This window comes from Micromesistius poutassou (genome assembly GCF_964030765.1).
Source record: "Micromesistius poutassou genome assembly, chromosome: 10".
Classification (NCBI taxonomy): Eukaryota; Metazoa; Chordata; class Actinopteri; order Gadiformes; family Gadidae; genus Micromesistius; species Micromesistius poutassou.
Genome location: NC_140280.1, coordinates 1,788,380 through 1,803,379, shown reverse-complemented (window position 1 = coordinate 1,803,379; position 15,000 = coordinate 1,788,380). Strand labels below are relative to the sequence as shown.

The 15,000-nt window shown below is 48.7% G+C and overlaps 3 protein-coding genes across 3 annotated transcripts in view; 2 read left to right on the top strand and 1 right to left on the bottom strand.

The window, feature by feature from the left end:
• Positions 1–6,711, bottom strand: part of nsd1b (nuclear receptor binding SET domain protein 1b) — a 25,111-nt gene extending 18,400 nt beyond the window's left edge. The window contains exons 1-6 of the mRNA XM_084473637.1: positions 6,581–6,711; positions 5,468–5,755; positions 4,648–5,425; positions 3,668–3,809; positions 3,156–3,328; positions 1–2,898 (exon numbers count right to left, since the gene is read on the bottom strand). The exon at positions 1–2,898 is cut by the window's left edge and continues 112 nt beyond it. Of these exons, the coding sequence (XP_084329763.1) occupies positions 1–2,898; positions 3,156–3,328; positions 3,668–3,809; positions 4,648–5,425; positions 5,468–5,724 (4,248 nt within the window). The 5' untranslated portion in view covers positions 5,725–5,755; positions 6,581–6,711. The remainder of the gene's footprint in view (positions 2,899–3,155; positions 3,329–3,667; positions 3,810–4,647; positions 5,426–5,467; positions 5,756–6,580) is intronic.
• A 3,468-nt stretch (positions 6,712–10,179) lies between these two features.
• Positions 10,180–12,074, top strand: LOC311354526 (E3 ubiquitin-protein ligase TRIM35-like; the record flags this gene model as incomplete). Its single annotated transcript, XM_084474326.1, has 1 exon — positions 10,180–12,074. One exon carries the CDS (start codon positions 10,180–10,182, stop codon positions 11,584–11,586), a length of 1,407 nt encoding a protein of 468 aa, XP_084330452.1. The 3' UTR covers positions 11,587–12,074.
• Positions 12,075–12,090: 16 nt separating this feature from the next.
• The window catches only part of LOC311353824 (transmembrane protein 53-like), a gene marked incomplete at both ends in the record, with an annotated part of 11,521 nt that continues 8,611 nt past the window's right edge, over positions 12,091–15,000 (top strand). Inside the window, one exon of the mRNA XM_084473636.1 lies at positions 12,091–12,488. Within this exon, the coding sequence (XP_084329762.1) occupies positions 12,091–12,488 (398 nt within the window). The remainder of the gene's footprint in view (positions 12,489–15,000) is intronic.

Sequence of the window (15,000 nt, the reverse complement as noted above, 5' to 3'; positions counted from 1 at the left end):
CAGCCCGGCGTCCAACCCTCTCTCTTCCAAAGGCACGGCGGCGGTCCGACTGTCGCCCTCCTTCACGGCTCCACACCCCTCTGTCACCACGACGACGCCGCCGCCGCCGCCACCCTTCCCCGCGTCCGTCCGGACCTGTCCCCCATCCCCGCTACGCGCTCCCCCGCCGGACGAGGGCTCCAGGCCGGGGAACCCAGGACCAGAGCCCGCCGGACCGCAGGGAACCCGGGCCTTCTTCCTCCTCGCGGGGTTGACGGGTCTCTTCCTCCCGCCGGAGCCTTTGGGCGGCTGGCCTGTCCTCCGGCCGCCACCGTTCTGCGCGCTGTTCTCGTTCGCCGGGGTTTTAGCGTCGTCCGGGACGGCGAGCCCGGCTCCGTGGGCACCGCGGGTCGTTCCACGGCGAGGAGGACCCTCTCCCGACGTCCCGGGGACCAGCGACGGCTCCTGCTTCACGTGGGACCCCGCGGGGCCGATGTCCAGCTCCAGGGGGGCCCCGTCGCGGTCCCGTGTGTCGTGCAGATCCTTCAGCAGCATGAGGAACGTGCTGAACTTATAGTTCGTGTCGGGCTTGAACGAGAGCGGCGTGCCGTCGCTCTCGTTGGTCACCGACTGCAGAGAGACCTCCTTTATGTTTTTGAACTGATTCAGGAAGGAAAAGGACGACTTGGTCGAAGAGGAGGAGGAGGAGGGGGAGGAGGAGGAGGAGGGGGAGGAGGTGTCAGAGGAAGGGTTTTCCTTCTTGGTTTTGACCTTCGCGGTCAGCGGGATGAAGTCCATGGGTGGAGTGGGGGACACGGGGAAGTCTTCGTCCTCGCTCTTGACCTCAACCTGCGCGTCATTCGCGTCTGAAAAACTCCCTCCGGACGACAGAGCGCCGCTGCCGGCGGAGGGCCCGTCCCGAGGCCCCGTCTTCGTGGGCTTCGGCTTCGCGCCGGAGCCCTTCTTGGCCCCCGTCGTGGACGAGGAGGCGTCTGAACTCTTCCCTTCGTCTCCGTCTGTTGTTGTTTTTTTTTTGGACCGCTTTGCACTCTTCTCCTTCCAGTCGAGCTCCTTCAGCGCTTTCTCCCTCTTGAGCCGCTCCGCGTCCTGCAGCGCTTTCAGAGCTCTGGTCATCAGGCGGTTGCTGGCCGGCAGGTGCGCGGGCTGAACGTCGATCGTGTGATCCAGCGATCCGTTTGGACTCTCTTTGGATTCGTCTCCAAGTGCCGGTGGTTCTTCTTCTGGAGGTTTGCTCACGTCCATCGAACACGGTTCTTCGGGTGCTGCAGCAGAGGCGTGCACAGCTTCGACGGACGATTCCGCTTGCGCTTCGGAAGGCCGGGACGTCACGCCGTTGAGTCCATGAACGGCATTCGTGTTTTTAGGTTCTGCGACGTTTAACTGGTCAGTGGGTTCGCTTGTTGTGTTTTTGGTATTGATCATGGACATCCATTTTACTTCTGGGCCTTTTGATTGATTAGTCTTACTAGGTGTTTGCAACTTGCTCTCTTGGGACCATCGCGTTTTGTGAAAAGGTTTGACAGTCACGCCCATAGCAGACAAATTATTAACCGATATGCTTTTGGATTCTAAACTGGGAATTTCCTTTAAGGACTCCTTCAACGCAAATTTAGAAATTGAATCGCTGCTTTCTAATTTTTCTACTTTCTTCTGCCGGGTGCTGCTATCGCTGAAATCGTTTTGTGCCGAGTTTACTGACTGAATGGCACCAGAGGTCGAAACTATCTGCTCCTCTAAGCTTGGTGACTGAACTGAAGGACTGTCAGATAAATCTGTAACCTTTGTCTTATTACTTTCAACAGGATACGTTTCCTTAGCTAATTTGCCAATTATGTGACCGACAACATTTTCAGATTTTTCTGAATCTTCAGTAGTGAGTAGAGGACTAGAGGACGGCCTGCGTTCAGCCGGCGAATGGTCTGACGGGTCACTGAGACAGTCGTTTATGTTGCCGACCGGGATACTTTCTAGTTTAGAGTTAGGGTGATCCAGCGGTTTAGTAGTGCTTACACTCTCAAGCTTGGTCCTTTGCGATTTGGCAGCCGATTTCTTTTTTTGTTTGTCATTCGATTGATTTGTGAGCTTCTCGGTCACAATACAATCATCACTCAGACTTTTGGGAGGGATCATTTCTGCAGGCTTATGTGAATGCCCTGGATGGTCCGGAGGTGTTCCAGTTTCTTCACACAGGCTGGTCTTATTTTTGTCTTGCAACGATGGCTGGGAAACCGCCACTCCAGTCACAGTGTGGTTGACACCGTTGACGTGTGTCCTTTTACTGACTACAGGTAGGACCTTCTTCTTACAGGGAAGTTTACCAAAGAGAGTGCGATCGGGTATGGGGCTTGTCGTTTTCGGTCGTCTGTCTTTGCCAGCTTTGCTGAACCACAGGCCTCTGTGAATCTCAGGCTGTTTGGTGACTTCCTTGACAACGGAGGAAGAAGGAGCCTGGGTGACTAAAGGCACAGGCTGGACTGCTTTGGGCTGGCGCTCAAGGGCTTTGGGACATAAAATCTTGGGGACAGATTCAAGGTCGGAGTAAGGGCATTCGCCGGCCACTCGGTCGGACAGCTCCTGGTTACTGTGGGCGTTTCTGGAGTCTTTACTACTGGTGCAGGTCGTAGGACTCCTGGTTTTATTTTTAACAGAAGGCTTTCTTAAAGTGCTTGGCCTCTTTGTTTTGCCCGGGCAGTTGTCAGATTCCTCGGTCACGTGACTTGGTGTAGACGCCTCAGAAACCGGAGCGGGAGTCGGTTGGACTGAGCTTTTTGTTTCCGACGTGGAGACGTGGTGAAAGGCATCGTCTTTCAGGGAGGAAGCCCTTCTGGACATTTCCTGGAAGGAAACCTCTGCTTCGGTGACACTGAACTTCCAGGCCTCCTGGTATCGCTTGGCGATCTGTAAGCACATGAAGCTTGTGTCAATATCAGTCGTACGATTCAAAGGTTATCACATTTCTTTGGCCGGGTAACATTAACAAGTTAATAAGATCTAATCCTTGGTAAGAATAAATCAGTTTCAATGCAAATGGTTGGACTAATAATAATAATAATAAGGATGAAGAGTGAATAATGAATTAAATGTTCTATGCATGGTAATAAAATGTGTATTACAATGCATGAATTGTGCATAAGTTATGCATAAACAGCACTCACAGAATATTTGTAGTTGTTTTCCCTTTGCCTGCCCCTCCGCCGCAACAGGGGGAGCTGTTCGAATTCAAAGCCGCCGTTGAACGAGTGAGTGGCTCTCCCTTCCACCCAGGCATGCTCCACTGTCTTCCCAAAGGTCCTCACGTAGTACAGCCGACAGGGTCGATCACTGGGCTCTGCAGACAAACACACAAACACACAAGTTCATTTTCTACGACTGGACAAACAGCAGGGACGTGAACCGGGTGTCTGTCTGTCCATGTGCTGGGTTCAGAACCGCTGATGGAAAATATTTAATTTGTTAAGTTGTTTTCTCGGGTTATCCAAACCGATCCTCTGGTGAACTATTTATATATTTGGCGAACTTCAATGACTTACCAATGTGTCCATTTCATCCCGTGCGGTTGGGGAGCACACAGGATCAAATTGGACATCATTGATTATAGATTACAGTGTTTCGCTCAATTAAGATCCACACACACGTCGGTGTGAGGTTCAGCGCTGAGAGGGCCTACCTTTGACCCGGTGATAGATTCCGTTGGTGGGGTCCACGACCACCTGAGAAGGCCACCAGGGTCTTCTGTTGAACTTGGCCCAGATAACCTCACCCTCCAGGAACTTTAAAGGGGGGACCGATCTCTTCTTCGGACTGCAGGGCTGTGAGAAATGTGGGCAGGAAATCCACTGTCAATCATTCAACATTGAATTTTAGTTAAGCGTTATTAATTCTAAATACATGTCAGTTCTTGAAGAAAATAAAACAAGGTTCCATAGCCTTATTCTGCTTCAGGGGATGATAAAACAAATGTCATAATAACTCTGGCCAAAGCCGCCTTTTATTCTTATTGTAGTATAATAAACAAAGCTTAAAAAAAAAAATCAACCTTATTTACCCTGACACTGCTCCACGTCAAGGATTATCTTTATTGGCAATAATAATTGCAATAATATCAAAACGATGGCTTAAATTTGCTTGCAGCCAAGAAAGCTTTCAATTTTTAATCCAAAACAGCGAAAGGTCACCAAATATTTGCTCAACTATGAGCAGTAAGCATCTATAAACTATGTGTTACAGAGCTGGTTTCCATTTCAGGGAAAGTGATTTGGTTTGTACCAAAACAATGTAGTGACATGCTAGATGCCTTTATTGAGTAAATTAATTTGTATTGAAATGTTGAATAGTTTATTAAGAAAAAAAAAGGCATAGGATTGAAACATACTCCATAATGGTGATTAGTGCTCCATGCAGGAGTGTCCTGGGAGCAGACAAAGGGGCATGACACTCCTAGTATCGTATTGTAGTGTATAGTGTACTGTATTGTGATTGTGTATGTACTACCCTCTTTGTGTACTTATATCTGCGTCTTGTAATCCTGTGTGTGGGATGGACCACTTGGTTTGCGGCATGACACGAAAATAAACATCAACATCACCGTCATCACCACCACCATCATAGTAGTAGTAGTAGTAGTAGTAGGCTGAAACAACCACTTGCCATTGGATTCTCTACGGTGGTACTTTCAAACCCAAAGAACTCGCTGTCACTCTCCCACTCGCTCTCCGACTCCTCCCAGTAGCGTCGCCGCTGGCCCGAGCGCTGCGACCGGGTCACCACCTTGCCCAACGGCGCCGCCGGCTTCGCAGCGTCCTCCGGGGCGACGGTGGCGTCGGAACGCGACACCCTGGGGGGCTCGGACTCTGGAGCGGCCGCTGGGTTCGGCGGCCGTCCTTGCTCCTCTGTCGTGCCTGGAGAACGCCGCCGCCGCCGCCGCCGCTCCTCCTCCACCCCCTGGCCTTCGTCCAAACCGTCGCCGCCGCCGCCGTCACCGCCGCCGCCGTCGTCGTCCATGTCCGGGTTGACGTCATCGTCCTCAAACAGCGACGATTCAAAGTGGAGGAGGCCGTTGGCGAAGGGGCTGTTGCTGTTCAGGGAGAAGGCCGGGCTGGGCGGACCAGAGTCACTGGAGTCGTCGCTCTGCTCCCGGTTCGCCCGCCCCGCCGCCGCGCTGCTGCTGCTGCTGCTGCTGCGCTGAGTGTGAGCGAGAGGGTGGTGGTCATCGTCACCACCGTCGCCGTCACCGCCGCCACCGCCGCCACCGCCGCCACCGCCGCCGCCGTTCTCCCCGATCGAACCGTCACCCCGGACGGCGTTCTCTTGGGTCTTGCTCTCCTTCTGGTGCGCCCTTCCTTCCCACTCCCACTCAGCGCGTCCCTCCCCCGGGCCCCCACCGGACCCCCTCCCAGAGCGGGGCGGCTGGGGCCTGCTGCTGCTGCTGCTGATGGCGGTGGCGGCGGCGGTGGCGGTCAGTCTTTGCAGCCGCCTCAACGGGCTGTACGGGGAGGTGGAGGAGGAGGAGGAGGAGGAGGGGGGGGGCAAGGGCGACAGGTGGGGGGAGGCTGGAGTTTTGGCGAGCCCGTAGAGCGACGGGTGCTGGCGGAAGGACGAGCCGCTGGCCGACATGGTCAGAGGGCAGCCATGACGCGGGGGGCAGCCTGGAAGTAGGGGGTGGAGTCTCGGCCAGAGGTCAAAGGGCAGCTGGAATGTTGGGCCCGTCTCCGGGGCAACGCACATGGCCCTGTCGTTCTGCTATCATTGCTCCTTCCTGGGGAAAAAAAATAACATATAAACAAGACACGTGTTGCGTTGGCCTACTTTCAGTTTCCCCCCCCCCACCAGCACGCTAGCCATTCAAGACGCCGTCAAAACAGAACACGGCACTGGACTTCATCACGCACGTCATCATTCAACAGTGCAACATTTTTAGCACAACTATTAATAACAGTGAAAAACGTTAAAAGTGATCAAACACAATCTTAAACCGGTCTGCTTTTAAGTGGTCAGCGGACATGAAAAAGGGAGGTTTCAACTCTAACGGGTGTCGCTGCTGTGATCGCACGTCCCGGTAATGGTCGAGTGTAAACAGAGGACAAGCCTGGTGGTTACCTCACGGCAGTCAATTCGCAACCCGTCTGCACAGCAACGCCGCCCGGAAGAGGGGAATGGAGTCGTCCGGTGTGCATATGGCCAGTACGTCACGTCATGCAACAACGTTACACACACGCACACTCTGCTAACACGCCGAACCTGCCCATCGGCAGCGAAGGGTTAACTATATATGCAACGAATGAACCCAAACCCGCTCGTCTTGTGTTATTGGGATCCAGATCAAAATGGCATGTCATGTCGGCGCCCGTCCGCCAACCCGGGGCTACATGTCATCCGCCGCCCGCCGAACAGAGACACAACATAGCACGAACATGCATGAATGACACCCGCCGAGTTCATCTGCACATACACACTGACGTGCGCGCACACACACCTACACACACACACACACACACACACGCTTCCCTCCGACGGACGTACGGTCATTAAACAAAATCACGGATCAGACACCGGTGACACCGATCTGCCGCGAGAATCTTACCATTCCATGAACACCCACCGCAAAAGCCACTGTTAAACAATCCGTTTCTGTGTGTAAATGGGATAATTCCCCATTTTTTGAAAGCGGATGCGGAGAATCCCGGCGGCAATACTACTAGGCCTGGATCCCGGTGCACGTCCACCCCCCCACCCCCCCTCTCGACCCCCCCACCCACCCACCCCCTCTCTCTACTTGCGCCGTAGCCCGGTCCAGCGGCCCCTATAAAACAGCCAAAGTGTTTCGACCACTCCACTAACAACGACGTACGGCTGCGAGGCGCGTGAGCATCACCACTACAACTTTATCACCTCCCATCCTGAACGCACACGGCAAAACCCATCATTTAATTAAATAGACAGAGCCTGCCGAGAGAGACGGACCTGCCCCTTGTGAGCCCCCCCCGCCTGCTCCAAATTGTGACTGTGCGGACGGACAATCGTCACCGCGGCTGCACCCCCCTCCCGGGGCTTCCCGCCATAGGTTCTGGAGAGGTATTCAAACACCAAACAGAGATGACAGTCTCACCCACTCCCCCCCCCCCCTCCCGCGCCATATGACCAACACATACAGCCCTTTAGAAATGACCCGCCCCCCCCCCCCCCTATATTATAGCAATTATCCTCTCCTGGAATAGGCTGCTATCACCTATACTTCAGAGACGCCAAACTTGTGCCAACAAATGGCATCACCAGAGCGCGCTGTGGCCAAGCATGCGGCCTAAACGAGTTACGTTAAAACGCCCCGTATGTAAAAAGCATTGAATCGTAAAAGGTACCCGGAAAAAGACCCGTTTTTTTTTTTTGGTTTCCCCTTTTCTGATGTGTTGCTTGTGGAGTCCCTGGTCTCTCTTCTCACCCGCTCCTCCAAAATGGACTCCTCCTGCCTGCCTGCACGGCAGCAGCAGGCCACACAGTGTTAACGCATCATGCTCGATCACAAGTTCACCCAGCAGCGCACCCACTCTGAGTCCCTGCGTTGCCGTGCTCTCGTAGTAGCTCTGAAAAAAACGTTTTGCAGGCTGTCATATAGGTATATTTTAGATATCCACCAAAGCACAGAGTGAGAGAGCAGAGCAACGCCTTCGCCCAACGCTTGTTTTCCACCGTCTACTACTTGGTTTATGAAACGCAGCGTGGGCCACGGTACTGCAGCAAAGTAATGGCATTTTTGGTTTTGAAGGAAACCATTCCGGACGTCAGACATAGAAACAGACATGTCTGACTCCGACGAACGAATCACACAGCGCCAGTTTTCGACTTCGGGGGGGGAACTGGTTGGGCTTTAGGTTGTCCGTGTTGGCGAGTGAAATGTCAGCCATGGGGACGTGCGCTGCTGCAGGACAGGATCCCAGCTGAGTCGCGCTGCGCGGGGACAGCCGACCACACAGTGTGGTACTCCTTCTGTGATCTGAACAACGGCTCTTATTCCACCCGTTACCACTAGGCCTACACAGTGTCATTGAAATCGTGAATTAAAAAGCAAACGCCTTTATAATACCAGCTGAACACAAAAGCGCACTCACACACACACACAAACACACACACAATAATCTCCCTCGTCGAAAACGTTTCTGACCCTCGGGGTGACTTTCAGTCGTTTGTCATGTGATTTACACTCGTTAGTGTGACCTATACATTCGTTCGTTCAATTTGTGAATATCCATGGAAGGAATTGGCCGATTTAGCGTCTTCGCAAAGTAATGGGTGGGCAGTGTTGGGAGAGCGAGGGGGAGAGAGAGGGACGTCGAGGCCTGCTGCAATTTGGGATCTAGTCAAACAGCACCCTCAGCGGATCAAATGAGGACTGCGTTTTGTAACCACTTTAGGTGCGGCAGGGTGGCAGACAACGTTGTAGCTAAACTAAATATTAAAACATTGACATCCTAATTGTGTTACATGCCATTTTCCAATTTATGTTTGAAATTACTTTTCATTCAATGTTGGAAACCTAGCTGATATGTGGCCGACTCTTTTACCCCGGACACGGCTGATGAGTTGGACTTCATTTTAAAGACAACACATCTGACCCTGTTAAAGCTACTAAAGCTGGCATACGTGAATACGTTTAGTTAACAGGCTAACTGAATCAAACTCATTTACTTGATAGGGATGTTTTCTTTGTTACGGAAGAGGATGGGCCACGTGTGTTTATTCTTTTGGAGTTCTGATTTTGAAATCAGAATTCTGACTTTAATCTCAGAATACTGAGTTTAAAATCTGATTCCTGAGATTAAAGTCAGGATAAAAAGAGTTATGAATTCTCTGAAACAAGAGCTCTGAAACATTAACATGTGGCCCTAATCCTCTTCCGTATCTTCCATACGTACGGGTTTGACAAAAAAATGTAACAGTAATAATTTGTGCCGTCAGTTAAGCGCGTTATTAACGGCGTTAACGCAAACCCATTTGAACATTGAATGATTGTGTGAATGACTGCTCCAAGTGAGAATGTTAGTGTGGAATTCAACACTACAGTATATGGCAATGTTGTTTTCAATAAAAAAAAAAATAATTTGCACAAAGCAAGCCGATCCACTTTTCCATGTTGATAACAGCATTAAAATGAGAAATAATAATAATAATAATAAATAATGGGACAAAAAGAAATCAAGGGACATTTAGAATAGATAAAAATGTGCGATTAATTGCGAGTTAACTATGACATAAATGCGATTAATCGCGATTAAATATTTTAATCGTTTGACAGCACTAGTAGTAATACAAATAATTTGGATGGGTACTTTCCGCACACACCTTGTGTTGAACCTGAAGGGGGCGTTGCTTTTCATCATTACAGACGGCCCCCGTCGTTGAGAGAAACACATCCGTTCAGACTTGATCTTTGACATTTTGCAGGATTGCAAGTCACCAAACGCTAAGAGGTTCACATGTTGCTTCATGCCACTGTATGATGCTGAGAACACATGAAACGATGATACAAATACATTTAGGAACTGAAAATATAGTGGCCATTTGTCATGGGGAAGGAGAGCGTTTGTTTGGACCCAAATGCTCGACACAGTGAGACTGACTGAGTAAATGATAAGAGTCTTTACTGAGGGCAACTAATAAGTAGAGGCGGGAAAAGGGGTTGATGGCAGGCCCGTAGTCGGACAGACGAGGGTTCAGCGACGGGAGGTCAGACTGATCACAGGGAGAAGAAAGTTTAGCAGAAGCGACGGAACACTAATATAACCAACAATCTTAACACCTTGTTAGCACTACCACAACTTCAATCATACAGAAACCTATGCTGCTATTTCCTCTACATGTAGGCTACATAGTAGGCTACTCTAGGCAGGCAGAGTTATTATTATTATATTATATCATTATTATTGTTATTTTTGTGAAATTAATATTCATAAACGAGTAATGTATGGTCTTTCCCCCCCCCCACTGGTTGACAATGGTTGGGGCCCCTGGGCACGGGCCAAAGGGCCCTTATGGATAATCCGGCCCTGACCTGGCTCCCAGGTGGTAGAAGTGGACTTCGTGTCGCAATTTAGCGTGTAGGGTTACTGTCCACCGAGACACGTAGTGCCCGACAAACAAGGTCTCAGGCAAAAATATTGTTCGTTTTGGATTCACTCTGTGACTACAATGGCGTACACGTCATCCCTAGTGGACGACCTGACCTGTTCGGTTTGCTGTGACATCTTTGAAGACCCTGTTCTCCTATCGTGTAGTCACAGTTTCTGCAAAGGCTGTCTGCAGACATGGTGGACGCAAAACCTGGAACAGCAGTGTCCACTTTGCAAGAGGAGATCTTCAAAGACCGAACAACCCAGGAACATTGCTCTGAAGAACCTGTCGGAGGCCTTCCAGCGGGAGAACGCGGATCTCTGCCTTCTGCACGGTGAGAAACTCAAGCTCTTCTGTCTCGATGACCTGGAGACGGCGTGTCTCATCTGTCGAGATTCTGAAAAACACACCAACCACAGATTCGTTCCTGTGGATGAAGCTGCCCCCAGCCGCAGGGAAGAAATGCAGGAATTACTAAAACCCCAGAAGGAGAAGTTAAACGACTTCGTTGAGACCAAGAGAAAGTGTGAGGTCATGGCAGCGCACATTAATGTCCAGACCGCGCACACCGAGAGACAGATTCAAAAGGAGTTTGAGAAGCTTCACCAGTGTCTTCAAGAGGAAGAGAAGTCCAGGATCACTGCGCTGAGAGACGAAGAGCAGTTGAAATGTCAGAAGATGAATGAGGAGATTGAGGAGCTGTCGAAGCAGATAAAAACCATATCGCACACAGTCACCGAGACGGAGCAGCAGCTGAGGGCTGGAGACGTTTCCTTCCTGAAGAAGTTCAAGGCTACAAAAGAGAAAGTAGCCCAGCCCCGACCCTCGCCAGCTCTACCACAGGGAGCGCTGCTGGACGTGGCCAAACACCTGGGCAACCTGGCCTACGCAGTCTGGAAGAAGCTGGAGGAGAGCGCCTCCTACTTTCCTGTGATCCTGGACCCCAACACCGCTGCCCCCGATCTCCACCTGTCTGAGGATCTGACCAGCGTGAGATGTGGAGCGAGGCAACAGCTCTCCGAGAACCCAGAGAGGCTGAAGTATGGCGTGCTGGGATCTGAGCCACTTGAATCAGGGACCCACACCTGGGAGGTAGAGGTGGGAGACAGCACTGAGTGGGAGGTTGGTGTTAGCATGGTACCTATCTACCAAGAAAACCAGCGACCAGGATATCATAGCTTTAGCTTGTTGTTCTCTCTGCATCACAGCATCATTGGTGTTAATTGTTTTAAAATGGGGTTACATAAAGGTAGATACCGATTTTCATCAAATACATCTGGAGAATGGGTTGATCTCCCAGCGATGCAGAAGTTACAGAGGATCAGAATGAAGTGGGATCGGCCCACTCGTGAACTGTCCTTCAGTGATCCTACAACCAACCGGACAATAGGCACATGGATCACCACATCATGGTCTGCAATATTTCCATTTATCTGTTCCACTGGTACAGTTCCTTTGAAGATTTCCCCGGGGAAGGAGCTGTAACAGTGGGGCCTGGGAGTTAGGAACCATGTGAGTGTACCTGTACTGCTCTTTATTTCTGTGTTGTAAACCATATTCTGTATTGTACTTGTCGATCCGTAAGCGATGGAAAACAGAACAAGGATTTAAAAAAATGCAAATAATAATCTAAAGGCATGCATGTTTCCTTGTTATATACATACATGTATACATTGTTTCCTAATTACGTAAGATCGTGTTATAGGTTTAATATGTACAATATTATGGATTACTACTAATTAAGTTGAACAGGGTTATATGCTGTGTAAATGTACTATTTAAGTTTGACTGGGGTTAATGTTGTGTAAATGTATTACTGATTAAGTTTAACAGGATTACCTGTTGTGTAAATGTGTGACATAACAAAGTATTATTATTATTAGTTATTAAATCGATCAGGGTGATTGCTGGGGGAGCTTCAGTGGTAATTATGAAGAGAAGTCCAGGATCACTTCGCTGAGAGGCGAAGAGCAGTTCAAATGTCAGAAGATGAATGAGGAGATTGAGGAGCTGTCGAAGCAGATAGAAACCATATCGCACACAGTCACCGAGACGGAGCAGCAGCTGAGGGCTGGAGACGTTTCCTTCCTGAAGAAGTTAAAGGCTACAAGAGAGAAAGTAGCCCAGCCCCGACCCTCGCCAGCTCTACCACAGGGAGCGCTGCTGGACGTGGCCAAACACCTGGGCAACCTGGCCTACAAAGTCTGGAAGAAGCTGGAGGAGAACGTCTTCTACTTTCCTGTGATCCTGGACCCCAACACCGCTGCCCCCGGTCTCCACCTGTCTGAGGATCTGACCAGCGTGAGACGTGGAGTGAGGCAACAGCTCCCTGAGAACCCAGAGAGGCTGGAGTATGGCGTGCTGGGATCTGAGCCACTTAAACCAGGGTACACCTGGGAGGTAGCGCTCAGTGGGAGGTTGGTGTTAGCATGGTACCTATCTACCAAGAAAACCAGCGACCAGGATTTTTTTTTTTTTTTTTTACAGTCGTTTCTGCAGAGCACCCATGTTGTTAATTGTTTTAAAATAGGGTTACATAAAGGTAGAGATCAGCATCATCACATCAATCTGGAGGATGGGTTGATCTCAAAGCAATGCAGAAGTTACACTGCAATGCAGAAGTTACATCGGTATGGATTTGGATCATACTACGACCAGTTATTATAAAGTGTCTTTCAGTGATTGTCAACCAGACAATACACTCGTTCATTGGTTGTACTGTTACCATTTATCCGTAACACTGATACAGTTCCTTTGAAGATTGGGGTGGACTGGTAGTAGGAAACGATGTGAGTGTACTGGTACTGCTGTTCATTGTGTTGTTTAATGTGTTGTATACCATATTCTATAGTGTCCTTGTTGATCCGTAAGTGATGGCAAACAGAACAAGGATTTAATAAATGCATCTAAAGACGCATGTTTCCTTGTCACATGGTCAGAGACGAGTGTTGTGGTTATAGTTTCCTAATTACATCAGATCAGGTTATATGTTTAATATGTACAATTATGAATTATAACTAATTAAATAGAACAGGGTGATATGCTGTGTAAATGTGTGACTTAACCAAGTATTATTAGTTATTAAATCGATCAGGGTGATTGCTGGGGGAGCTTCAGAGGCAATTGGAAGGCCTAATTGTCATTTTGATTTTAAAGTCAAAAATTCATTTTGTCGGTGCCGTTAAAATAGCATTTAGGCTATAATCGTTTACAACGGCACCGACAATCCAAAAAAACAGTCGAAACTAGATGGAAAAAGTGTGTAGTTCAAAACGTGACGCAGCTTTTACTTCTTCGCCACCTACAGAGTTTGTTATGTACGATCATTCAAAAAACCCATGTTATTCCCCATAGACATTTGACCGAGGGAACCGGGAGCCTCGGAGGCGGGACTTATTCTTAGGTCTTTGTGTACATATTCTTAGGTCTTTGTGTACATACTACAGTGACATGCAGCGGCCACTAAGGGGCAGCAAAACATTTGTGATGAGAGCGTGTGGGAGTCCGCTCGCCATCCCTCGGAATACAAGCGCTCCCTACCAAGGTCGTGACAAGTAGACGATTTGAGTTCAAACCGGGGGAATTCGATTGATCTTGTGTAGCCAATGTTTGTATCCATGGGCAAATCTAGTGACTGTTGTTGTGGCTGACTGGAGAAATGCAAGGGTAGGCCTATCAACAAAATCGATGAGGACGTTCTGATACCAGTTAAACATTCCTTTAGTGTTCATGCTCGTGTATATTAATGAGATTTTGAGATGTATATGGTTATCTAATGAGTTTGGAAAAGGAGCGCTTCATTTAATATGAACTGTAGGCTGAACTGAGGAGAGACAAAAAAGTACACATTTCTCATTAAAGGTAGGCCTACTGCCTGGGAAAAAAACAACAAGCAGGGAAAAATAACTCAAGAGAGACTCGCAAATCTAGCGGAAAATCCACAAATCCATTGAATCCCATTTGTGAAGGAGCTGAACTCTACTGCGTGAAAACGCCATTCAAACAATCACTTCTAATTGAACATGAGAGAGATTATAACACACCGCTTATTTTGTTAACTGATTGTAAACAGATTGTTGTCTTTGGGGTACCGGTGCAAATTGTCGCTGTGCATTCCATTTCATCCTCATGTTTATATTTATAACGTGTTTCGCAGGCCGAGGGGAAGGCAGTCCCTCACAATGGAGACAGAGAGAGAATAAATAAATCGTGTAGAATACAAAAACAACACGACTTTTTTTGTGCAGTTGGTCTCTCTGTGGATAGATACGGAAGAGGATTAGGGCCACATGTGATTATTTTATTGGAGTTCTGACTTTAATCTCTGAATTCTGTCTTTAAAGTCAGACTAAAAAGAATGCTGACTTTAATCTCAGAATTCTGACTTTAAAGTCTGAATAAACAGAGTTCTGACTTTAATCTCAGAATTCTGACTTTGAAATCAGAACTAAAAAAAAATCACATGTGGCCCAAATCCTCTTCCGTAGAACACAATTAAAGGTTATTAATTTTTTAGAATTATTATTATTTTTATCAGTTATTAGATTTCAACTTGGTTAAGTCAAAACCATATCATTGATCTATTGCTAGTGGACCGTGTATAGGTTTCGAGGGTATTATGTTGTCCACCAGGTGGCGCACTTACTCCATTTCAGGGTGTTACAGTGAATTATATCCCCCGCTATGAAGGCGGCCTGTTGGCGCAGGAGCAACACGTTGATGCCCGGTAGGTAACGGATCCCCTTACAGTAGCCTAACATGAACTATAAACCCAAATGTTACCATAATGTAATCCTTTAGACACAAGCATTTCAAACCGATCAATTGGAATTGAGCCCTAAACGTGCCTTGGTCGAGACTTGACCACCAATTTATTATTTCTTTTTTTTATTATTTTGT